The sequence below is a fragment of the Molothrus aeneus genome, chromosome 1, assembly GCF_037042795.1.
Source record: "Molothrus aeneus isolate 106 chromosome 1, BPBGC_Maene_1.0, whole genome shotgun sequence".
Taxonomy (NCBI): Eukaryota; Metazoa; Chordata; class Aves; order Passeriformes; family Icteridae; genus Molothrus; species Molothrus aeneus.
Genome location: NC_089646.1, coordinates 33,012,107 through 33,037,135, shown reverse-complemented (window position 1 = coordinate 33,037,135; position 25,029 = coordinate 33,012,107). Strand labels below are relative to the sequence as shown.

Genomic DNA, 25,029 nt, shown 5'->3' with positions numbered 1-25,029 from the left:
GGAACATGAGAATAATTACTCACTGGCAGCTCTGGTGCATGACCATAAGAATTTCTTTCTTGCATGTATTACTCATGATAGTCTTGTTAGTACCTATGCTAATTTGTCCTCCTAATGGAAAGAGACTCAAAAAAAGAAGAATTGGTCATTGCAACCTAATTGGCTTTGTGCCTTCAACTCATTTCAGCTAACCACAATGTTCTTCCCAGCCTAAAAATATATTTTTATTTTCAAAAGTGCTGAACAGTGATTTCTCACTAGCAGCTGTTTCCTGATCATCTCCAAGAACCAGCAGATTCCTATGAACTTGGGTAGTTTGATATGTATTCTGTAACTGTTCAAAATTAAGACATTTCAATTTTTCCTTAAAGTTAGGAAAGAATACAAATGAATTTATTTCCTGATCTGGACCTTAGAAAGCTGTATTAATATGGCAGTTCATCTTTTTCTAACAAAGGCTGTCACTGAAGCTCTTCAGTATAAGAGGCACCTCTGCATGCTTCTGGTACCTGCTATTTCTGTGCTTTGGGCAGCCTGCCACTGCCATCAATAGAAAACTGGATGTCGTTTTCCTACAGGGCTTTAGCTGCACCATAAATTGTGGGATTATGACAAAATCCTCTGGCCACTGTAATGTAGAAGGTCAGATCAGATGTTGATAATGGTCCAGTTTGGCCTCAGAAGTCATTGACTCCCCCTGGAGGTCAGATGTCTAAACCTCCTGTCTGTCACAGCTCCTCCAAATCAGAACTGCCTGGGCCTTTCTGTAATGCAGATTAGGCAAACTTCACTGCTTAGAAAATTTGGCATCTGAGCACTGAAGTTCTTGCTCCACTCCATTAATTACTTCAATTAATGGACTGGTCCTGAATATGTAAATGAGCCAATTTGCATTCTGTTTTTAATAATCAGAAGCTGTCAAAAGGCATAGCCAAATCCCATTTCTGGGAGCCCTTTTAAGCAAGGATAGGTTTTTAGCATTTACCTCATTCCTGAGGTATCTAAGGGAACATCCTTCTTTTTGGCCTCTTCTGCTATTAAATAAATTCTTCCAATAGGGAAGTAAAAAAGTGAGCTCCTTAACTCTCAACAGTATAATTGTTTCAGGTAGGTTTTTGGACCCCTAGTGCCTATGCCATTTTTAAGCAAAAAGAAAGATATAGGCAAGGGGCTGCAAATGGTTCACCTGACCTTGTTATAGTAACTCAATCATATGAGGTATTAGGACTTGGAGTTTGCCAGTGGTAGGAAAGATGGAAACTCCTTCCTCAAAACTCTGAGGCTACTGATTACCCTATAAATGTTCCACGTGAGGCATGGGCTGGGAGGCGTGGCAGGCATGGGGAAGTTTGTCCTTGTGGTCACCTGTCCCTGCTGTAAGCACTGCTGATACCCTGCTTATGTCAGTGGCAGAGAAGAGGAAGTACCGGTTAAGTGCATTTAAGGGCAGGGATTCTTCAGGCATGTGTAGCTCAGAAGGAGATGTGCAGCCCAGTGTGGGTTTAATTCCTTCAAGACAGAGCTGTGTGAGGAAAGCCAGAAAAGGACAGGGCTTGACAAACTGAGGCTATGCCTGGGTGTCTTCAAATAGTAACTGATCCTAAGGCAGGAGCTTCCTAGCTGCTCCTGAGGATGTGGAAAGATAAAATATGTTCTTGTAGTGGCAAACACACTCTGAAACAAAAGTGATGTACAGCTAAGCAATATAATCACTTCAGACTAGTGCCTGTTGTGGAAGCTTGTAGCTCTATTTGGATTTTGCTACAAATCCTGTCATGGCACACTTAGAGCTATTTATCCTGTTCTGATTACTTTGATATAGGAACATAGACTTCAGATATTCATGTCAAGGACTCTTGACTTGAGTCCTTGTTTTTTTTTTTTAATCTTCAGCAAACCCATAGCTCTACAGTTGCTTCAGCTTTTGCATCCTTACAACACATCAATTCTCCATCAATATATGGGTATATGTCAAAGTAACTCAAATATAGGGGTATACTCAAAGTATATCTCAAAGTAAGTTTAAATGCTGTGGGGAGCAATGTGGAAAAGCCTGAATGTAAATTCATGGTACAGTAAATTTCCCTGGTAGGAGTATGCAAAGAAGTAGGAAGAGATCAGTAGGAGTAGTTATTATCCTTGCATCTGTAAGTTACATCTTGCCTTCTGAGAAGTGTCAACTTAATTAAAGCTCTGTCAAGGAAGGAGGTTTTATATCCCCTAAACAGATAGGAATCCATCTCTGTTACAAATAAAATAGTTATAATATTTACACTTTCAAATTCAGTGGAAAGTCTGAGTCTTTTCTTGCAGACTTTAAGGGAAAAGGTCATTTTTATTCGTCTCTTGTACTTGGCATTTTACTTCTGTTAATGTACAGAAAATGTGATTCTTAATTTTGTCATTTTTATAACAGGCTATCTTCAAACCACAAGTGAAATACTTAAATGATTCGTGGGTGGAAGGAAGTTTTGACAGAAGGAAAGATGGTTGCATTTTAATGTATGTTTGCAGAGGGGGATGAAACTAAGAAAATGTGAATTTAATTGTTCTGCCACTTCCTTCCTTTTCAGATTGTATTTCTGAAAGCGGAATCGGATGCAATTCTAAACGGAGAACGTGTTTACCAGCTCCATGCCCTAACACAAGTAACATCAGCCTGTGGAATATCCTGAGGAATAACATAGGGAAGGATCTCTCCAAAGTGGCCATGCCTGTTGAGTTAAACGAGCCCCTGAACACGCTGCAGCGCCTCTGCGAGGAGCTGGAGTACAGCGAGCTCCTGGATACAGCGGCGCACACGCCAAACCCCTTCGAGCGGATGGTAAACACCTGATTCCAAACACTCAGCAGAATGAGAATTAACATAAAAGCAGTGCTGAAGAAGTGAAGATGTTCTATTCCATTGTTTTGTTTCTCTCAGCTGAGAGGCAAACTCTCCAAATGTCTGTACATACTCACACAGCCTCTATTTTTGACCATTCTGTTCCATTTTTGTTGCTTTTTCAGAAAGTCTATCTCTCCTCAAGTACCTTGCAGTACTGCAAGTTTAAACAAAAAAGGAGCTTAGTTCTGTTTTGCGGCTCTTGCTCTCTAATATTAAAAATTACAGCAAAAAGGGAGGATGGGATTGAATTTAGTTCCCTCTCAAAGATGAAAGCTACAATAGATCTTTTTCAAGGGTGTCTGATGTGGTAACACATTTCTTCATAGACATGCTGGATCTTCCAGCCCTACATGACTGTGATATCTTTATATTAACTAAATGAGCTCCATGGTTTTTATTAACTGGTTTTCTGAAGTTTTTGTGTTTATCCAAAAGATCAGGATCTCAAAACCAGGCTGTATGCTGTATGTTGGGTACAATAATGATGTCATCCTCTTCCAGGGCAGAACCCTGAATTCTGCATTTGGCAAAAGAACAAGAGAGAAATGCATTTGTTGCTCTGCTTCCAGGTGTACAAGAGCTACTTAATATGCAAGCCCATAAATAAAGGATTAGAAGCTCCCTAAATTCTCTTAAATGAGAGATGGAGATTTTCCCATAAACTGAATTAAGCCTTTTCAACTGAATGTACCTTATCTCAAAATGAGGTTATTAATGAGAGTAGGTAATCATGTTGAAAACACTGCTTGAAAAGTTTCTTTCCTCATTCTGACACTTTCAAGGGTTACAATTTAGGGCCTATTCCCAGACTGTGGTCATTTACTGGGGGTTTCAGACCATAGCATTTTGTGTTCTCTTGAGAACATATGCTAAAAGGAAAAGGAAATGAGCAGTAGTTGTTCAGAAGGGAGGGAAAAGAAGCCTTTTCCCTCCTCCCCACACCCAAGCATCTGGAAATTACCTCAGACTGGTGTATTCTTTGCCTTTGAGAAATTCCTGAAGCAAAATTTAATGCTAGCTGTTGCATAGTAATTGCAATAGTTCAGAAAAGAGCCTATCCTCAGTGGATTTGTTTTCTGAAACTGTGAAAAGAGAGTATCTACACTTTCACAAGATGAGGAAAAGGGAATAAAAAGAGGAAAAAAAGTGTTACAAAAAAGACTTGAATCCAACGACCCTGAATTCTAATTTCTCGTGTTATGCTTGAGTTGACAGCAGAAATTTGGAAGGGCTACCTGTGTGTCAGTCATGAACAACAGTTTCATGATTAGGTAATAGCACCCAGTAGATAAAAAGCAATTTAAGTCAAACAGCATTAGACATAGCAAAGTTGGTGAAAAATCATCCAATACTTCCAGTGCCATGTTTACGAAAAGGATAGTTGGTACATTTATGGAGTCACAGATGTAACTATAAAAACCAGTTATTATACTAAATTTAACAGTGGCTTTAAGGTTACTTCTTTGAACTGTGTTGCAGAATGCTAAACTGTTTCAAACACTTTTCAGAAAATGCTGTTTTCAGTTGATGAAATTTGCAGTATCTGACCCTAGCAATTCTATCCTTGACCTATTGAATGACTCTGAAAATTGAATAATCCTCTAATGTGTGAACTAGGGCTTAGCTTGCGGGAGGCGTGCATGTCTGTAGCCTGCAAATGAAGGGAAAAATACAGAATCAGGATAAATCTTGCTTTTATTTGTTTTGTGTCTGTTGTAAATTAATTAATCTAAGTCCCAAAAATGTACTTCCCAGGTGTACATAGCTGCCTTTGCAGTCTCTGCCTATGCATCCAGTTACTACCGAGCTGGAAGTAAGCCATTTAATCCTGTGCTTGGAGAAACCTATGAATGTATCCGTGAAGATAAGGGTTTCCAGTTCTTTGCAGAACAGGTATTGTATGCTGCAACCCTTAGAATTGCTACTTGATACACTGCTGAATTCTAAATGTGTGGCTGGAATTCTCCAGAATTACTGGCAAAATACAAAATTACTCTACGTTACCTGAGCCCAGCAAAACCCAAGGGACTTTGCTGAATTATAAACAAGGGGAAGTGTTTTTTGAGGAAAGTCTGCTAAGTCTGTTGTGGAACATCACAACCAGCAGCTGACACTGGAGGAGCACAGGCTGGCAGGCTGCCTGCTCCAGTAACAGGATAGCTTGGTTAAGTAGAGTGCAATTCCCCATGCTGAAATCTGACCACAACTGCAACAAAAGTTTACATTCTTGTAATTTTCTTTTGTGTGTGATCATTAAAAATACTGTATCTTCAGCTGTTTAATGCCTTCTTTTGTAAAAAATGTATCCCTTGTGCAAGTCAATCAACCACAAGTATTTCCAATGGCACCATGACTATTCCTGCTTTCTGTCCAAATACTTAGGAGGCTAAGCCTTGAGAATTGGCTACCACAGCTGAGTAGGTGAAGGATTTATACAGCACATCATGGTCTGAGTGTTTATGAAGATAATTCCCCACTAGAAGAATAATTATTAAGTATGAGTGAAAAATACTAAATTCTAAATTTAAACCAGCCAAGCTACCAGAATTGCTAAACTTGAAGCATATGGTAAAAAGAGATAAAACTTAAATACCTGGTGCCTGGTATCAAACTAAGAATGACTGAAAGCTGTCTCATTCTGTCTAGACATAAAAAATACAAAAAGTGCAAGTGGGCAAAGGTGTGCAACCTAGAAATTTGATCAGAGAAAGACTTCTCAGAGGCTTCCTTTAGGAAATAAAAAGTGCTTTTTACTGCCTGTGAAGGTACAGCATTTTGCATATTATGTTTTAGAATTGACAAAAAAGAATGTTATGTGATCTTTCCTTAGTCTCAGGAAATGTCACAGGCAAGAGTAAAAATGAGGGGGGAAAAAAAACCAACAGAAAGTAATACAGTCAAAGCAAGAATCAAATTTAAAGTTCATGTATCTGGTTCATCACTGTGCTACTTCAGTACTACAATAATGTGTATGGAGCACTGCAAGTACCAGCACAGCATCAAATTTGAATACTGAAGTGGTGAATAGAAGTTAGCACCGAGTTTAATGTTACACTGAATTAAAGGAAGGTGTTTTCACTTGAATATTGGGTAAACCAGTACAAAGGCTAGTTTTTATAAAGAAGAATTTTACTACTTGAGTGGGCTTGTGCTATGTAGAACTGTTGTTCTAATATGAGAAATAAGTGAGGTGGGTTTAGAGTGGTGAAGTTACTGTAACAATATGGGGTGGAGAAATATTAGAAACAGAGGGCAGTATGGGAAAAAAGAAATGTAATGCAGCTTGCAAGCATTAAATATTTCTCTTTACATCAGGAACAGTGGCTTATTGCTTGCACTAGCATTTTGATGCTTGCTTCACATTGCTAGTGCAGGCAGAATGTAATTAATGGATAGACTCACAGAAGATACAAAAGTAACAAAGATTCTGTTTTATCACAGGAGGGAGTTTAGAATAACTCCTGTTAGCACCATGACCTTACTCTGGAATTATAACAGTTTAAGTGAGAGCTAAGTTTAACCCATGTATTACAGTGACATCTGGGGTTAATCTGGCTACAGTATGTAAGAGAGAGAGAGAGAGTTGCTCTTGCTGAATTAGGCCATAGCTGAAAGTAATTAGTACTACTTTTTTTTTTTAAACCAAGTAGAGGATGTTCAATAAATAACTGGATGCCTGTGGGGAAAAATGTTTAGTAAGAGATTTGTGAAATGAGTAATAAAAAAAAAGTAAAAGTTGACTTAACTTTTTTAAGTTGATTTTTCATAGTGAAGAATAGCAATCTGACTTGAAAATAAAGTTGCCCAAGGAACAGCTGGCATTACACATCTTAAGAGCTGCTCCTGGTCCTAGTTGCGTTCACCCAGAAGGGAGAATTCAGGTTGAGGAGGAATGGCTGCTCCTCCTTTCACTTTGTGCTTTTTTTATTTACTGTTGCATTTTAATAGTCTGAATTGTTTATTTGCTCACAGTCCTTGCTTTGCTAGTTTGGTGGTTGCCCTAATTTCTGCACGTGCTGTTGCCCAAAGCTGATGAAATGCAGTGCATGTGGTTAGAGTTTCACCTAGAAACACCTGGGGTGCCACTGCTGCAGTGGTGGGCATTGCTGGATGGAATTTCCTGGCTTGATTTCTTCACCCCTGACCCCTTAGAGATGCTGATCACTATCTCCTCCCTCATACTCAGGGTTTTGTGGTTATTCACTGTACAGAAGCTCTTGGCCCTTTGTTGTGTTTTTGGTTTTTTGAACATTTTTATCTGTGCACTCAAAGTGTAGTTTTTGTTAATCTGTTAAGAGGTCCTAAGGGTAAATTTAATTATTACCTCAGAGACAATGTACAAAGCATATTGCTAGATTTTCACTGGAACAAAATCTCAGGCCTTTTAAAATAATTGTTTGCCATTTCTTTCAAGGTTTCTTGGGTCTGAGAACCTTTATTAATCTCACTGCCTCCCCCTTCAGGACACAACTGCAAAGTGAAAACTAATGTTCCAATTGTAAATGCCATGTGGGAATGAAGGAGAAAACAAAACAAAAGAAGCCAAACCAAAAAGATTGTTCAAGTGTTCATGTGTTAATCTTTTTTCCCCCCTCTCTTTTCATGTCTTGCTATTAGGTCAGTCACCACCCACCTATTTCTGCATGCCATGCTGAATCTGTGAACTTTGCTTTTTGGCAAGGTAACTCTTCAGTCTGTCATTTACTTGTACAGTGTTCATAATGTTTTCATTTTATGTCTAACCGAAAATATCCATAAATTAGGAAAAGTTGAAATTCCTTGCTTAAATTTGTATTAGAATGATTTTATGAAATCTTAGCCTATCCTTACTTGCATTCTTCTTACTTGGATCCTCTGCTATTATAAAAATTCTCAAGAGACTTTGCTTTGTTTGGATTTTTTTCATGTAATATTAATTGATTATTATTTTCATGTACAAATATCTGTTCTTCTTTAAAATCAGGTTTGTTTGGGGGTTTGGGGGGAGGGATGTTGTTTTTTAGTATAAAAGAATTGTATGTCAAGCTGTTTATAAAACAATCAAGCCTGAGGACAGCATGAAAACACTACAAGTTAAATCCTGAACCTTGGCAAATCTTGTAAACCTGTTCTGAAAGCAATTTTCAAAAATGAGCATAACAGCAAGGGTAAATACATTTACCTTCTCTTTCTCTGCTGGCATTATTACAATATGTAAGATTTTGTGCTATTTGACTACTGTTTTTTTCCAAAGATGTGTGTTGAAGCTTTGTTTGCTGTGTACTGTAGCGAAGGTGTCAGCCAGTAACAGCACCTGTGTGATGAGATAATTTTGGAGTGCATGCAAAACATAACCATGCCTTTTAACTCACTTAAAATCCTTCACCCAGGGGTTTGTCAAATCACATGTGGCCATATTGTAATCTTTTTTTTTCCTGATTGGCTCTGCTGACTTGATTATAGTTATTACAGATGGAGCCATACTGAACAGATATTGGAACCCGTTAGTCTGGGCTTTATTATTCTGTGTAATTCTTTGCTTTATAAACAAATACAGGGACACAAGAATCCTTTTGTTCATAGCCCAAAAGCTAAGATGACCATAAATTTATTCAGTAACTTGAACACTGTATAAATAAGATCAGATAGCAGCCTGTTTTAATAAAGATAGGTGAGACTGATTTGTTTAACAGATTTTGACAACTGTTATAATTCAAATATTTTAACACTTCCATTCAGAGAATGAAGTTCTTCTAATGAGAGCTGAGAATCTGATTAATGTGAGAGTCTGAGATTTGGTCTTGATGAGCACAGGACGTTCAATCGGGGTGCAACAAGGATTGGGGATTTTTGTTTGCTTTGTTTCTAAATATGGCTGGCTGAGCTTATGGGAGGGCTAGACAGTGACTTTTTTTCATTGTAAAGGCATTTTTTGAATGCTGTGACCTCTTGTAATGAGGCTATATTAACTTACATGGAAAGATGATTAACACCAATTTAATCATAAAGGCAGCTTGCCAGTGAGTTCAGCTCTTTCTGTGTGCAAAGACCTTTTCACTTACTGTGTCACCTTCTCCGCTGAAAAGGAGACAGCAGCATTGCCAGGGTAGTGCTGTCATCCCACCTTAGTTCATGTGTTCCATCACCAAGAAATCTCCTGATCACATCTTGTGAACTGACGACTGGGCTCTCACAGGAGCCAATAGTTTGGAAATAGCTTTCCATGACTTATGAAGCTAGCTCTGCTTTTGCAGAGGAGTGCTCAACACATGAGCAGTGGAAATGAAGGAAGTTTCAGCTATTCCAGCATCTGTGCATGAATTAGTGTGAGCATAGCTTTGAAATAACACTTTGCTTTTCCTCTTCTGTCCTTAAATTATTGCGTGATGAAATTGCACCCTGGCTCCCAAGATGTTTCCCACATGCTGATCTCTGTGGGACAGCTTTGCCATTTATGAGAGCATAGAATTTGGCACAATCTGGTGATGCATTTTAACTGTTAAGTTTGGTAGGGTGTACCTTTGCCTTTTTTCTTCCATCCCACTGCAGAAGAAAGAAAGCCAGGACAGAATTTGCCTCAACAACATCATACTGGAAGTAGCTTTGGAGCACTTGTGCAGTGTAGGAATCACAAGAGAATCGCTGTCACTGAAGATGTTGACCCAGCACCAGACTTCAAAACCAAAAAACCCAAAAGGTCTTTTTCTCACATGATAAGAAAAGTGACTTCTTTGTGTGCAGAATTCTGCCCTATATCCCATTCTAGTCTTGGCAATGATAGGCAGCCCAGTGTGGCTCATTCCTCACTTGCACATACACACTCAGGAGATACCTGAGTAATTTCTTAGCTGTGGTTTGAGCATCCATCTCACAACCAGTGTAAGAGTTTCTCCCCAGAATTACACAGGAAATGGTGTTATGTTTTCCTTCTGTTAGAACTAGTATCTTTTTGAGACTAGAGTTGAAGTTCCCCCTCTTTTTTAGGTTGGGCAGGGAATGGAGTTCCTAGAGTCTAAAATAGGAAGGGTACTATTCCTCTGAGCTCTGAAGTTACTATGAAAGTTACTGCCTGATTATCTAGCCCAATTTAACTACACACATTTTGCCATGCTCCTCTCTGTTTCTTTCTCTTCCAGGTGATTTTGCTCAATAAATTTGGCTAAGCTTGCATTGAGTTTTCTTATCTTTTTTATATTTTTGAAGAAAAGGCATGAGGCTTGGACACCTCTTTCTGTGATTCAGACAAGATTTCAAAAGACCAGTTAAACTTACAGAGGAAGTTGGACTAAAACCCTCTGCCATTTATGCCATTTGAAACCTTCTTTAGCCTCTTGACTGCGAATTTTCTTGTTATATTTTTGTATTTGAAATTCTGCTTTTGTCTTTGAAAATGTCTGCATTAATTGAATAGCAACTGAATTGCAGACAAGTGTATGCTGCCTATGGCTTATTCAAATTCCTTTATTTTGAAAAAGTTTTTGAGAGGACTGTTAAACATCTGTTACTTTGCTATTTAAATAACCAATATTATGATGAAAATCAAACAAAGCAAACAGCAACAACACCAAACCCACCAAAACATATTTGAAGGTCCCACAACATTCTTTGAACGCTTCTGTTGAACTTTGTTTTTTTGAATTTCTTGAAAATAAAGTAGAGCCCAGAAACAGCATGATTCACCCACCTGTGACTAAACCTATCTTTTTTTTACTTCTTGTTCCAGATGTCAGATGGAAAAACAAATTCTGGGGGAAGTCCATGGAGATTGTTCCAGTTGGCACAACACACGTAACTCTTCCAGCGTAAGTGCTGCCGCTGGGCACTGCTGTTCCTGCACAGGCACTGATGCTTGCACACACTGCAGCCACGTTCATTCAGAGGACAGCCAGCTCTGCTCTGCCCTTTGGAGGGACTGGCGGCTTTGAATTCATTTAAAGAGAAAAGGGGAGGAAGAAAGACCCCACCAAACCAAAACAAGAAGCATAAATCAGAAGCACTGACTCTTTCAAAAGTTATGAAAAACAAATAATGAAAAAAAACCCTTTACTTCTGTGTACCTTGAAAAAAGAAAAGTATTTTTTCTTTTTGAAAGTATGAAAAGGTATTTTCATACTTCAGTTGAATTTCAACCTTAATGCATTTTAAACTCACAGGGAAAAACTGTAGGGGAAAGGAAGCTATGAGTTCTTTTGCTGGAGTATGGGTTTGGGGGGATGAGGTGGTAGTGTTCCTGTCTTTTTTAACTATATTTGTAGGGACCCTGACACCATGGGGTGTTCTGGGCTGTAGGCAAGGTCAACAACCATAATCTCTGCAGAAATAATGACTGTAAGTGATAAGTAGAACCACTTACATATCTGGTGTTCATTATCCAAGGAAGCAGCCACTGTAGAGAAGTGTTGAGTACAGTTGGTTTGTTTCCTTTTGTTTTTTTGAATAAAAATCTGCAGTGTTTCAATGCTGGCTTGTCAGAGTGCCCATTATTGATGAGCAATTAAAATCCCTTAAAATTTGGCCTATATCCATCATGTTTGCAGAACCAGAGGTCTAAAGGTTGAGTATTGTTCCAATTAAATCTGTTTTCCAGTGAGAAAGTACAAAATTAATTAATCTGCCATCCTGCCATCTGAAAAAAAACCACAAAAACAACAAAGAATTCAAGTACCTAGCACTCATCAAATCAAGCATGTCTTTTTTTTTCAAGTGGATAATGTTGTAGTCTAGTAAGATAGTATCCAAAAGGTAATGTATAAACCATGTTATGTTCATAGCACCTGCCCTAAACTTTGAAATGAAAGGATGTGAATGAGTGCTCAGAGCCAAAATAATTAATATATTAGGGCCTATGATGGGCTGATGAACTGGGAAGCAATCTGATTCATGTGTGATCTCCATGTGTTGGTTTGTATCCTTGTTTATTTGATACAAAATTGGGTACAAAAAAGGTGCCCAGGCTATGGGGAAAATTAAGCATTAGTCTTAAGGTTCATTTTGAAACAAATAGATGTTTTTAGTATTTGTGATAACATGTGACATGCATAGGTAAGGGCAGAAAAACAAGTTACTGTGGGATAAATTGGCTGCTTATCTGCAAGTCTGTACAAACTGTCCTTGTGTGTGCCCTTAGAAAGCAGCAAGTGAAAGCAAGTGATTAAGGGGAGGAAGGGAAAGATTGCAGTAACTTCACAAGGACGTGTGTGAGGCACTTGCTGTAGGGAAACTGGTGCTTTGTAAGTTCTTATTTTACCTTACCCATGGTGAGTTGGCCATCCATACCCAGAACAAATTGTAGAATATATGTCTTCATGAGACTTTCCTTTCCTTGATGCTTTATAAAGCTGTTTTATAAGAGCATCTACTTCCTTCATAAAAGGTGAAACGTTGCATTCTCTATTGGTATTTGTTTATGTCTCCCTGTCTGCTGTTTCCCAGTGTGCAACTGCATCTTGAAGTGCCTGGTGAGAACTTTGGCTCTTGCCTAAAGCACACATGTTAGGCTCAGCCTTGAGAGCTTATTCCTCTCAGTACATGTTCTGGTGGCCCATGTCCTTGTGTTCTCCATTGTCACTGGGTTACAAGCTTGGATGTCAGACTGTAGATGATACCAGAATGATTACTTCTGGAAACTTAAAACTGGTTAGAAGGACAAGTAGATAGAGAGAAAACTGAATTCAAGACCAAAGTATCTAGAAGAAGTGAAAAGGATTTTCTGGGAGGTGGGATTGTTGCCATAGGGTTTGTTTTTGAGAAGGTTTGGAACAAGAAGATGAAGCAGTCTAGTTTAAAAAATGTTTATTTGGTTTCTCTAATCAAGTTGCTGCAAATGTTTTTCCTCAAGCTTGAGCTCACTTGAACATGGCATGACAATTTTCTTGTGTGTAATTTTCCTTACAGTTTTAAAGACCATTTTGCATGGAACAAGGTGACATCCTGCATCCATAACATCTTAAGTGGGCAAAGATGGATTGAACACTATGGAGAGATCATCATAAAAAATCTTAACGATGACACTTGCCACTGCAAACTGACTTTCATAAAGGTAACCACAGCAGTGCTGGCACTGCCTTTTCTAACAGGCAGAGCAGTGGGAGGATGCTCCCTGCTGAAGCTCAGCACTTCTGCTTACAAGCTGTAATTACCTGTGATTCCTTGAAAACTGTAACTTTGAAGGAACTGCCACTCACTAGACACAAAAGAGAAGCAACAGCTTTCTTGAGTGATTCCACTGGAAATGGAGGAATTATGGGGAAAGGAGTATCATGGAAAGCCTGCTCTGGGTTTGATGAGAGGCATAAGCACAAGGTGGCTACTGGCCCGCTGGCACATGCTGTGCTTGCAGTCATTCAGCAGCTGTAGGACCAGTGCTTATGCAGGGTGTTTCTCCTGATGCTCTTTGCTAGCCCTTCACAGGTACTCAGAGGAGTTTAAGTAAGAGGTTGGGGTGTTACTCAAAGCTTTTGCTTCAGTACAAGTACAATATATATGACTTCTTCAGGAATTGTCCTTATAACTGAAATGAAATTCAGCTTTTGGCAATAGATGACTTCGTAGTAAATGACAATCAATGAAAATGTAAAGCAATGCCAGAATTTCTAACCTGAGAAATACCTTTTATACTTTTATAAATCATCCTAAGAGACTTACCTTAACCTGCATTTTCTGTATCTGATTGATGGAGAAAGGCTCTGCTGGACATAAAACAGACCATACAAATACAAGGGATACAGTACTTCAGTGTACCTATGCAGCATGGCATGCTCCCCAGCAAGTTTGGGGTTCTTTGATTTGTTTTCCTGAATACTTTGTGCTTTCTAAGAAGCATTAGGGTGATTTTTTTTTCCAAATACTTACTTGAAAGTACTTTCATGTATTTTCAGAGCTACACTGGATGCTTAAAATTCAAATATTTAAGGCTGAGAGCCTGCAAATCTCACACCTTTGATATTGTAAAGTGTTTAAAGTGGAGATTAACTTATGAATTCCTTCTCTTCCTCTTCTGCAAATTTGGGAGAGATGTGGATAACCAAGTCAGGACTCAGGGTCAACTGTCCTTGGGCAAAATTCAGGGTCAGCTGCACTTTACCTCATACTGCCCCTAAAAAAGGCAAACAAAATAAATACAATTCTCAACGTCAGTATTTTAAGAAGCTAACATAGTAATAGGTTTGTATTTTAATGGTACTAACAGCAGTTCTTTGCACTTGATATTGTAATGCACACCTGAAATGAGCAGTTCTTATTGCTCTACAGCCTGGTGCTACTGGCATGGCAAAATGGGCTGCACTTGAGCTCTTATGCACCTTTTTCTCCTTGTTCCTTTTAATTCTAGGCAAAGTATTGGAGTCCAAATGCACATGAGATTGAGGGCAGTGTCATGGATAAATCTGGGAAAGTTGTGCATCGACTCTTTGGGAAGTGGCATGAAAGTTTATACTGTGGGACAACTTCATCTTCAAACTGCATATGGAGAGCAAGTTAGTGATCAGAATTGCTCATGTACACAAACTGAGATCTTCAGTATAACCTTACTGTTCTCATATCTTTATTATGCCCCAATTTCTTGTTATTTTTCTGTAGAATATTAGATTTTTGTCAAGCATTTAAAAGTTACATCAGAAGAATATATAATTTAAATAATATGAGAACTTAACCCCATGGCTTCCTGAATTTTCTCCATTCTCCCTCATTTTCATATTTGGGCATGAAGTGAGTATTGAGGACTCTAGCAGGAAGGGGAAAAAAAAGGAACAAACTCCTACTGCTTGTGCAGAGAAGTGTTGTTTATTTCATGTGTTGAACACTGGAGGATAGCCCACAAAGCTCAATTCTGTAATGACAGTGATAGCTGAATTTCTCCCAAGCTTGTGGGGTTTTGTCTACTGTGTTTTGAAAAAACATTATGATAATAGCATGGCCTTCATCACAGTTGTGCTGTGATTCAGCTGAGAGAACAGAAATCTGTCTTGTTGCAGTGCAATTATCAAGGGGGATGTTCTCTTTTGTCACATTATTAAAAACCTCTTGTTTCCCCAGCATTGACACTGTGGATCAGGCATAAACAAATGACTGGAGGGAGCTTGAAATTTTCTTTCTCAATATAATAGCATTTAATTGGAATTCTGAATGTACTTTTTTCTTCTGTAGACCCAATGCCTAAAGATTATGAACAGTGGTATGGATTTACACAATTTGCACTGGAGTTAAATGAACTGGACCCACAAACTAGGTCATTACTCCCATCCACTGATACACGTTTTAGGCCAGACCAAAGGTAAGAAGCTTTAACTCTGAAATATTTTCCTTAAATAGTTCTTAATCTTCTGTACACTCACTTTACCCTGAACTCAGACTATTTTCTGTGGAAAACTGCAGTGTGTTTCTATTTTTACATGAATGTGTATCTGAAACAGACATTGTAATCACTTATTGAGAGATGGTCTAGTTATTATGGAAGTCTGTCCTAAAATTGCCTCTTGGATGCTTCTAGATAACTGTCTTTCCAAGGATGTTAAAACCTCAGTACTTCAGGTACTGGATGTTGAGCATACTCAAAGTATTTGAGTAACCTGAAATTAAGACATTTGAAATTCCTTTCTGCAGTGGAATTTTAGCTTTTGCAAATTTCCAACTAGAAGAATCTAATTTAACTGTGACTCTGAGCTTGCTACAAGAGTTAGTTTTCCTTAAGTGCTTTTTCACAGTGCAGTTGTCTGCAGAGGTAGTTGTTTACCTTTCAAACACTGTGAAATACCTGCTGGAAAGATTAGATCCTTCTGGGGGCAGGAGACCAATTGTGTCATATCACTGCTGCTGCAGGTTTCTAGAAGAAGGGAATATTGAAGGGGCTGAAATGCAAAAGCAGAGGATCGAGCAGCTACAGCGAGAACGACGGAAGGTGCTAGAAGAAAACAATCTAGAGCATCAGCCTAGATTTTTCAGGTACTAGATAATAATTAGCATATACTATCATTTATTGAAATGTGTATTATAAATCTGATTCTAAATTGCCATGTGACAGGCTCCAGTTTTTTTCAGGGTTCCCTTATATACTTAGGGTTCGTATTTTGGTGATGTAGAATACTCCCAACTTGGTTAAAACTCACAGTTATGTATTAGTTTTTTATTAGTGCATCCCTGAATTTTTTTTTTTGCCTTGATGGTAATTGATATTTGGTCCACATTTGAATTTGCCTGAGTAAAATGTAGCACCTTTGATTCTTTGAAGCAAGCTGAAGTAGCTGGATTTAGCTCAATTACCTCTGCTGAATTCAGTGGGATTGCCTGGCATGGAAGTGTGCAGAGTTGGAGCCTTTCACTTGCAGGGCTATTTTTGAACATGTTTCCCCTATTTTATGGGGAGAGAATTATTATTCTGAGGGCACTTTATCTCTTCCTGTTGTAAATCAGTTGAACAGGAGACTTGAGGCATCAAGACAAAAAGGAATGCTGGTGAGAATGTGGTCTTTTGCCCCCAGCTTCTCTGTCCTCCTGCAGTGAGAGAGTTGGAGCCAAGATGAATGTTGTATGGGCCTATTAGCAGATCTAGGGTCCAATGTTTTCTGGATATATCTATACTGTACTTCTGAGGAACCCTGGAATGTTTTAAATAGGTGCAAAAGGGAATGGCATAGACTAGTACATCTCTGACAAGCTGGTGAGCTAACTCATCTCATGCCAATCACACCTACTAAAGGGAAGCAGGATAAAGGCAAAGTCTAGTACTTTGTGATTGTATATTCACAATGAGAATTGTGACTAAGAATGAGGATTTGAATCCTTACAATGAGGATTTGAAAGCTGAGATTTAGCCTGTAGATTTAAATGGTGGAATAAAGAATTTAATTATTATATAGCAAAAGTATTAGAGCAGATAGGAGTTAATGCATTTGGCTCTTTAATAGTGATGTTCTCTGGTGAACATGAGATTGAGATGCCTCTCCATGGCCCAGTGCAGACACACCCATTCATCTCTCCAATCTGTACTGCCTTGTTTGCAGGCTGCAATGAGCTGCACTGCTCCTGGCTTGTGGGCTGGATTTGCTATCTGTGCATGGTGCTACACTGCATTACACAGCATATAGATGGAAAATATAAGCTTACATTTGTTTAATCTTTGATAGGAAATCCAGTGATGACTCCTGGGTGAGCAATGGAACCTACATGGACCTTAGGAAAGAACCTGGTTTTTCCAAACTGGACAATCCTGTCCTCTGGTGAAAGAGGAGCTAAGTGAAGACATTCTGTGCTGTATTCTTGGATCTGATTTAAAAGACATATATATATATTAAAAATAACTATATATCTATATACACACACACACATACAGAATGTGTGTGGTGTGTGCATATGTGCAAATGTGCATATCTCCAGAATCATGCTTAATTTAGAATCTGAGAATTCATTTGTTTCCTTTACTCAACTATTGCAGTGATTGTTTGAATGTATAAATATCCTAACTTCCTTTTATAAAATATTTAATAAATAGTAATGAATGTTAACAGATGGAAAAGAGAGGAGCTTTTACACTACTTTTTCAATGTCTAATAATGTCAGTTCTGAGTTAAATTATGCCTTACTGAATTGCATTGGAGACAGTAGCATCAGCATCTCCTAGCTGTGCTGAGGAAGAGTGCAAGCCTTAGTAACTCAAACTGTAGGTAGGCTTCCACAGCGCAATGAGTAGTTCAGCTGTCTCTGGGCTGGTATAAATTGTTAAAACAGATTATCAGCTGGTGCTGGAATCTGACTGTGATCTTTTGCTGTCTGCAGGAAAGATTTAAGTAAGCTTTTGTTTCTATTAACTTTCTTCTGAGCTTTATGGAAGAGGTAGTTCTGAGCTTACGTCGGTGGTTCCACTGCCTTATACATAAACTGTACCCGGTTAAATGTAGTGCTAGAAAGTCAGGAATCGCCAAAATTTTTCACTGGGAAAAATTTTCACTTCAAATTTATAGCCCCCAACAGGGCAAGAAGAGGAGATCATTTGTATATACTGCTTGAGTACTGACTAGATGAAGAAGCTCTCTCTTTTTCCAGTAAGTGAAATCTTATACAGAGCACGAAATCCTGTGCTTCCATAGCTTCATTTGTTTTTATTCACTTAAAAATTGCAACAGTAAGACTTTTTAAAAAGTAAGCAAACTCATTATTTTAAGATAGAAATTTTTTCCTTGTATTTTGATATTTTCTACCTCTTAAGAAATAATGTATTTAAAATCTTATATTTAAAAAATTACCATCTGCCTTATGGAGAAGTGTATGGAGTCTTTGATCTTCCTCTGTTTGTTTGTTAAGTTCAGACAAATATTTAAACGTCTTGCACTAAATCAATTGCATCCCTTTCCTGTAATTTTATACGTATGGTTCAATTTGTGAAGCTACTAAACCATAGGTCAGAAACTTAACAGGAAGCAAATGTAGCAGAAGCCTCACTTTTGAATGAAGATTATAGAGATGAGCAGCACTGTTGGTTTTTTCCCATCAAATCACAATGCCATAGTCATTAACAGACTAATTTAAAAGATAGATCAGAAGATAAAAGATAGATCATTCCCACATATCTGCAACCCAAGCCTGATCCATGGTTCTTCAAATCTGCTCCGTGTGTCTGCAACTCTCTGGCAGCAATGCAGTTTTCTATGTGATAGACCTGCATCCTGTCACCACACCCTTTTCTTTTCTTTACATGCCACTGTAAAGACACAAAACAAACCCAAATGCTGGCATGCTGGCTTATGGCTGGAACAACTGGACATGGTATGGATAAAGTAGACTCCTAGGAGGACAGACTAATAGCTTAGAAAAGCTTGCACTTTATTGCAGTTGTGCTGCATTGTTCTAGAGAAAATCTATTGAAAATGGATCTTTGTGTTATATGTATCATGAAGGAAATACTATGAAGGTTTTAAATTTTAAACAAAATCTGTGGTGTCAGATTAGATATATATTTGAACTGTGCTTTCTATTACCTTGAAGCCTCATTGTCTTGGAGGCAGATGAATGCTTTTTCACCATTTTTCATTTTGCCCAGGATCTCTCCCTCACCATCATTTTCATAATTTATTACCAAAGAAGTTAGCATAATTATATCTAATTAATATGTCTTCAAAAAACTTGACTACCATGCCAGCAGCTTTAAACAAAGCAAGGCTCACACTTATATGAAGACAAAATCTGGGCTTTGATTCCAAAGGAAGTCTTAAACTTTGGGGGCTGTTTGGCTTTTCAAGAAAAATTAGGTTCTCTTCATGCCTTGTTCCCTTCCTGTCTTTTATCCTTGTATTAACTGTCAAAACCTGGCACAGAAATGAGTTGATAATTGCAATTATCCTTGCTGTTGGTAATTACAATTTATACTAAAATTAAGGTTCATTTAAAAACAAAAGAGGGTAGAGGAAATAAAAGCTTTTAAGAAAAGGAGCAAAATTTGTGGAGGCTGCATTAAGCTTGCTCATTGTCATATTTGGCAGCTACTGTGATACTGCCTGATCTGATTGCTGGGTTTGTGTGTTCTGTGTGTGGAGGGGATTCCCCCACACAGGTATTAAACAAAACAAGTCTCATATGGGGTATTTGAGTCGTGGTTTTTGAGGAATCAGACTGGTAGTGCCAAGTCTGATTTCTCTAACACTCCCAACTGTCTCAAATACAGACATGGGAAGAATGACAAGAAGCATTGGGCTGAGCAGTGCCTTATATAACAATTTCTTCATCAAAATTTCTGTATCAAGAAAGTAAACTCCAGAGTTTTAGCACTGTCTCCATAAAAATGCCTGAGAATAATCCAGGGTGTTTCTTAAATGCATGAAGCAAAATCATTGAACAAGTAATTGCTCCTTTTGTAAATCTCTAATACACACCTCCAAACACAATGTAATCAGTTGTGAATGATCCTCTGACCCCACATTTCCAACTGCAGTATAGTTTTCCCTGCTTACTTTTGTATGAAACAATTGGGTTTAGTTGTTAAACTTCTGTTAACTGTATATTAAGAAGTGGAAGAAATTTGTCTTGATGTTAGTTCTGTGTATTTCTGCATGTAAATATATTCAACATTCACAAAGTTAATATATTCTATAAAGTTATTCTTGGTAAAATATGAAATTTGGGTAATGTTCTTCCCCAAAACTTCAGCTGTGTTAATGGGTACAAAATTTATATTAGCTTTCTGCAGTATAACTAAGACAACTGTTATTCTTAATAACTGACACTGAGGGACTTTTTACCCACTATTTCTATCCTGAATGGTAAAAAAAGAATGCATCAGGCAACTTAACTGCTTCCTTTCATACACAACTGTGTTCCCCAAGGTGTGTAGCTCAATGGACCAGTCTTAAAATTTCCTGATGACCCTTGCCTGCTGTCAGCTCTCTTATTTCATTGCTTTATAACACTGCTTAATATGAATTTGGAGGCCAGTTTGAGAAGCACTCATGCAACTCTGCCTTTCTGTGTGTGTCTCTTCATAAAGTAAAACCCTCACTATAAACTTCCATCAAGGTGATGGAGCAGCTCAGGCCTTTGGGTGTTGAAACCCTGCTTCATTTTTCAAGTTATAAGCATAGAAAGAAAAAAAAAACCAGGGAAATATTATACATAGGAACAGAAACCCACAGCTCTGCCTTCAGATTTGCAGGCTTGATGCTTAGTTTCTGATTTTGCGTAAATTTGGGATTACAAAACAGCATCACTTGTTCAGGAGGCGACTCTGGGTAGTGTAAAGTGCCCTTTAGACCAAGTGGAACTAGAATGCACCATTAATCACTGCATTCCTTTCTGGATCTCTGTTCTCTGAGTTATGCCTGATGTGATAGTTTGCCAGCACTGAACTACTTCTTTTAGACACTTTTTGAAATACAGATCCAGCAGTCTGTACTTAGGCTCTTTATGCAGAGCTTGGAAAGTTAGATGCCTGGAAGGAGTAGAAAAACCAGCCCAAATTTTCATAAGGAAAGATCCTGGAGATCTGTTCTTACACCAACCAGTTTTCTTTGAAGGACTGGAAATAGGATTGCTGCTTTCTTTTAAAATCTGGCCTCTGAAGGACATAATAGTTGCAAACACATTCACCTGTATTACCTGGCAGCTTAGTGTTGAGGCCAGATCATAGTACAGAAACACCAACTTACGGGACCAGAAATTAGGGCCCAACGAGGGACAGCTTTCACATTGCACAACCATCCAGTGCTGGTCTCAAAACAAACAACCCCCCCAAAAAACCCAACCTAACAAAGACCTCACCCCTTTCCATGCCCCCCACTTTCCCTCAGCTGTTTACAGTCCTGCTCAGGTTTTCTTTGTGGTCCCTTATTCAGTGTCCTCTATTTTTCTCTTTATTAAAATAACCTGAAGAATAGGAAAACAGTCCAGAGCAACAAATGATAAATCATACCTAGAGGCTGTAGTTAAATTTTTTTCCCCATAAATTCCTGCTGTATCTTTTCTTTGATGGTGAATAAGACTTTCTTACTCACTGGAGTCAGACCTCGTAAGGGTAGTGTGCTATGGAAATATGCATCTATACCTGCTCAACAGATCCTAATTACAAATGTCCTTGCATCTGCTTTTGTGTAAATCTCTTGTGTTGTCTCTCCAAATAAGCAGCTTGGCAGAGCAGGAAACTTTCAGCAGATCCTGCTTTGTTTAGTATGGCTTCTTTTTTTGTGTACAACTCATGCAAAGGGGGCAAGCTGAAGAGGAGTGCAAAACTTGGCCCATGGTGCATTTTAATAGCAAGAAGGATGACATCCAACTCGTCCACATATCTGAATACATCTTGCAAGGGCTAGAATGAGATGGTGCTATACAAATGAGTGACATTAAAATGACAGGTTTTTTTTGGTTGAGTGTGTTTTCATTCCGGAATTATTCCTACAATAAATAAAATTCACAGTGTTCAATAACTCATCCGTTCTATTTTCTAGCTACTGGTGGGTGCAACTTACTCCAGCAGCTGTGGGCTCGTAAGAAACTGCACATTATCTGGCTTTTACCTTTTGAAACTTAGTAAATGCTGTAACCTACCACCAAATGTATTACTGTACTGCTCAGTTCTTAGCTACTGCTCTTGCTGCAGCTTTTTGGAAGCAATAAGAGAAAATTTCCGCGTAAGTAGTTGCCATATGTTAAAGAATTATTTTAAATGGTTCATTTTTTTTAAATATAAACTGTGGATTTGGTGTTTTAATGTGGAAACCAAAACTGTATTAAAGCCTATGAGAATGTTTGGGATGCTGATCCACAAGAGGTGATGATGTCCATCACCTCCACACATTGGAGATGATTGGCATCCCTGAGAATCTGAAAGTCTTTGTGTTAACAGTATTTTCCTAGTTCCAGTATTGGAAAACCATCTCACATGTATGAGGTATTACATAAACAAAGCTGCTAAATGCTGAATTTGTTGTTTGTTTTGATAGAGCATTAGTGATTTCAGAATGAGGAAAGGTATCTTATGTATTAGAATTATTGCTGACTTTCAGATATTTGAGAAGTCTCTCTGTAGTCAGGACCATCCCTGTTTTCTGCTTCACTCCAAATATTTGTAATAACATGGAGTACCTTGACATTGGAGTACAACTTGATTTATTATTTTTGTCTCTGTAACCAATTTAGTTGGATGTTAATAAATCATACTTGCAAAAGGTCACAGAGCACCCTGACTTTTTTCCAGGGGTTGTAAGCATCTTTCTTCACAGGTTGTTAGTGGCAGCTGAAACAAATCTCACTGCTGTAGTGATCTGTGCTTTTTACACTTTGCAAAATGGCAAGTAGGAAAGAGCTTCCATCTGCTAGAACCCTTATTTATCACTCTAACAATCTGTCTGGAAGTTGTGCAATGTTCCAGTTGTACTGCTCTGCACAGCTCTGCTGCACAGCTAATGTGCCAGACACTGGGGCAGGAAAGGGGGTAAGCTGATGGAATCCATTTACTGCTGGAAGTTTATTCTTAAAAGCAGTTCTTAGCATACAGATGTCCAGCATAAATATTATGCTTTATTATGAGTGCAGAAACCACAAACTAAATGTTTTCCATAAAACAACTTTTAAAAACAAGGAAACATGGTATTTACTAGGTAAAATAAATAACTGGAAAGAAAGGATAGAAATGTGGTGGTTTTCCCCTTAGAGATGGTGGTTCAGGACAGCTCTGCCTATCAGACCTCAATAATGTCTCACAGTCCCACCATATGTGTATAAGATGCAATATGGATGGACTAGGATCTTTAAAAATGTGGGAGTACAGTGAGTGTAACGTGAAATTCCTGACTGCAGTTCTGTGGCACTTTGCAGCCTCAGTGGCTGCAAAGATTTGGAGGGAGGGAGCATGGAGCATTCAGAAAGAGGTGGGAAAACTGGATCTAAATATTTGTTACCATGCCAAATATCCTCAACTGTGGCACATGGCAGAATCAGGATAGAGGCCAAAAGCAAAACAGTCTTTACAGTGGGCCAGAATCAGCTCCTGGATTTTTGAAATCCAGCCATTTTGGTTCTATTGGGTGAAGAACATTGGAACTGTCTCATTGTGTCAGGGAGAATTACTTCATTGCTGATTTATTTCATAGAGATCTGATACTGTTTAATTGGTATCTGAAATACCTAGCATTTAGTTGAAGTTGCTGGGAAAGTTCTGGTTTATAGAAGCAGTAGTATTTTTTTCATAATTATAAAAGGGAGAGGAAGATTGCAAGGGATGTTCATTATTGGTGACCCACTCATGAACACCCAGGGCAGCAGGAATTTCTCTTGCAGAGTGAATTTCTCATGACTGCCCCACAAGCTAACACCATGCCCACAGTGTGGTCAGTCCTACCCAGACAAAACGGGCTGTTCTCCTCTACAGAAGTGCAAGATAAACTTGGCGAGTGTAGAACTTGCATCCAATTTGCATTTAAGATCAGTTGTCTTTTCATTTACAGTTATCCCCCTTTAATGTCATTTTGCTTACTGCAAAATGATTCAAACCTTCATAAGGTGAGGAAAAACACTGACAGCTGAGCAAAGCTTGCTCTACATAGTAACCAACACGTCTTGGCTTTTTGTTGTTGTTTTTTTATGGTCTATAAATTCTATATTATATATAGAATATATAATTATATGTTCCTTATATTGCTTTCATGTTGCAAATGTTGCTCTCTCTGCTTGGTTTTTTGATTTTTAATTAAGACCTCTGTGTTTTATGCATAAGAATTTGTAGGGTTACTGTTTTTAAATGGGGTTAAAAGCTGGCCAGAATCAAAATTCTGATGTATACTTAGGAATTTGTATCTTTGCTTACTCTGTACCAAGGGAAATATTTGAAATTACTTTGTGCAAACTCTCATTTGAGGTAAATCAACATTGCTCTACTGAGCTGAATGTAGCCAAGGCTTGAGTTAACTGAGAATGTGTCTCTGTGGGCTCGCTGATGTAAGTTTTTACAGGCTCTTGAACCAGTAATAAATTCCTGGAACACAAGATGTTGTGTATTAACATCCGCTGTTTCTGACTGTAATTTCAGACTCCAGGAATTATTGTCTTCCTCTAAATACTAGGGTACTACTTATCCTTGAGGATTTTATGTGCTTATGTTTCACATGCTATTCTAGTAAAACCAGCTGTTAAAATTCAAAAGTACTTTTTTTTTTTGCTTGCTTAACATTGTTTGTCTTTATTAAAACTTCTTGATGAAAATTGTTTTCCAAAATTACAAATTCCTTACTTTTCAGCTTGTGTCAAAAAAAAAAAAAAGAAATAAATGTTGCAGTAAAGCAACTTTGAATTACCGCAGTACATGCCTTGAAAAATCCTCTCCTCCTTAGGTTTTTATAAGGATGTCTGCAATGCCTAGACTGCTGCCTAAGGCAAGGAAGATTATGTAGATTTATCAATAGATGAGAACCTGTCTAATAGCTGAAAGAGATTTACAGTTTTGTTTACTGCAAGGTTTGTTATAATTTTGGCAATGGACAGACTGAAGATGGAGTGAAGTCAAGAGGTCATCCTACTTGTATTCCTTGTTTGCTCCTTGCAGTTCAGTCAATGAAGTAAACCCTGTAAAGGCAACAAGAGCTATATAGGTTTTTTGGATGGAAAAATCAATTTTTCTTATAAGGTTTAAAAATAGTGCACCAAATTACAAAGTTCTTTGGTGGGGAAAATCTTTTACTAAGGACTTTGCC

The 25,029-nt window shown here is 38.2% G+C and overlaps 1 protein-coding gene across 1 annotated transcript in view; it reads left to right on the top strand.

The window, feature by feature from the left end:
• Window positions 1-22,514, top strand: part of OSBPL3 (oxysterol binding protein like 3) — a 67,343-nt gene extending 44,829 nt beyond the window's left edge. Inside the window, exons 15-23 of the mRNA XM_066554692.1 lie at window positions 2,574-2,824; window positions 4,643-4,780; window positions 7,505-7,568; window positions 10,590-10,668; window positions 12,761-12,905; window positions 14,196-14,340; window positions 15,011-15,137; window positions 15,683-15,805; window positions 16,987-22,514. Of these exons, the coding sequence (XP_066410789.1) occupies window positions 2,574-2,824; window positions 4,643-4,780; window positions 7,505-7,568; window positions 10,590-10,668; window positions 12,761-12,905; window positions 14,196-14,340; window positions 15,011-15,137; window positions 15,683-15,805; window positions 16,987-17,083 (1,169 nt within the window). The 3' untranslated portion in view covers window positions 17,084-22,514. The remainder of the gene's footprint in view (window positions 1-2,573; window positions 2,825-4,642; window positions 4,781-7,504; window positions 7,569-10,589; window positions 10,669-12,760; window positions 12,906-14,195; window positions 14,341-15,010; window positions 15,138-15,682; window positions 15,806-16,986) is intronic.
• Window positions 22,515-25,029: the final 2,515 nt, after the last annotated feature.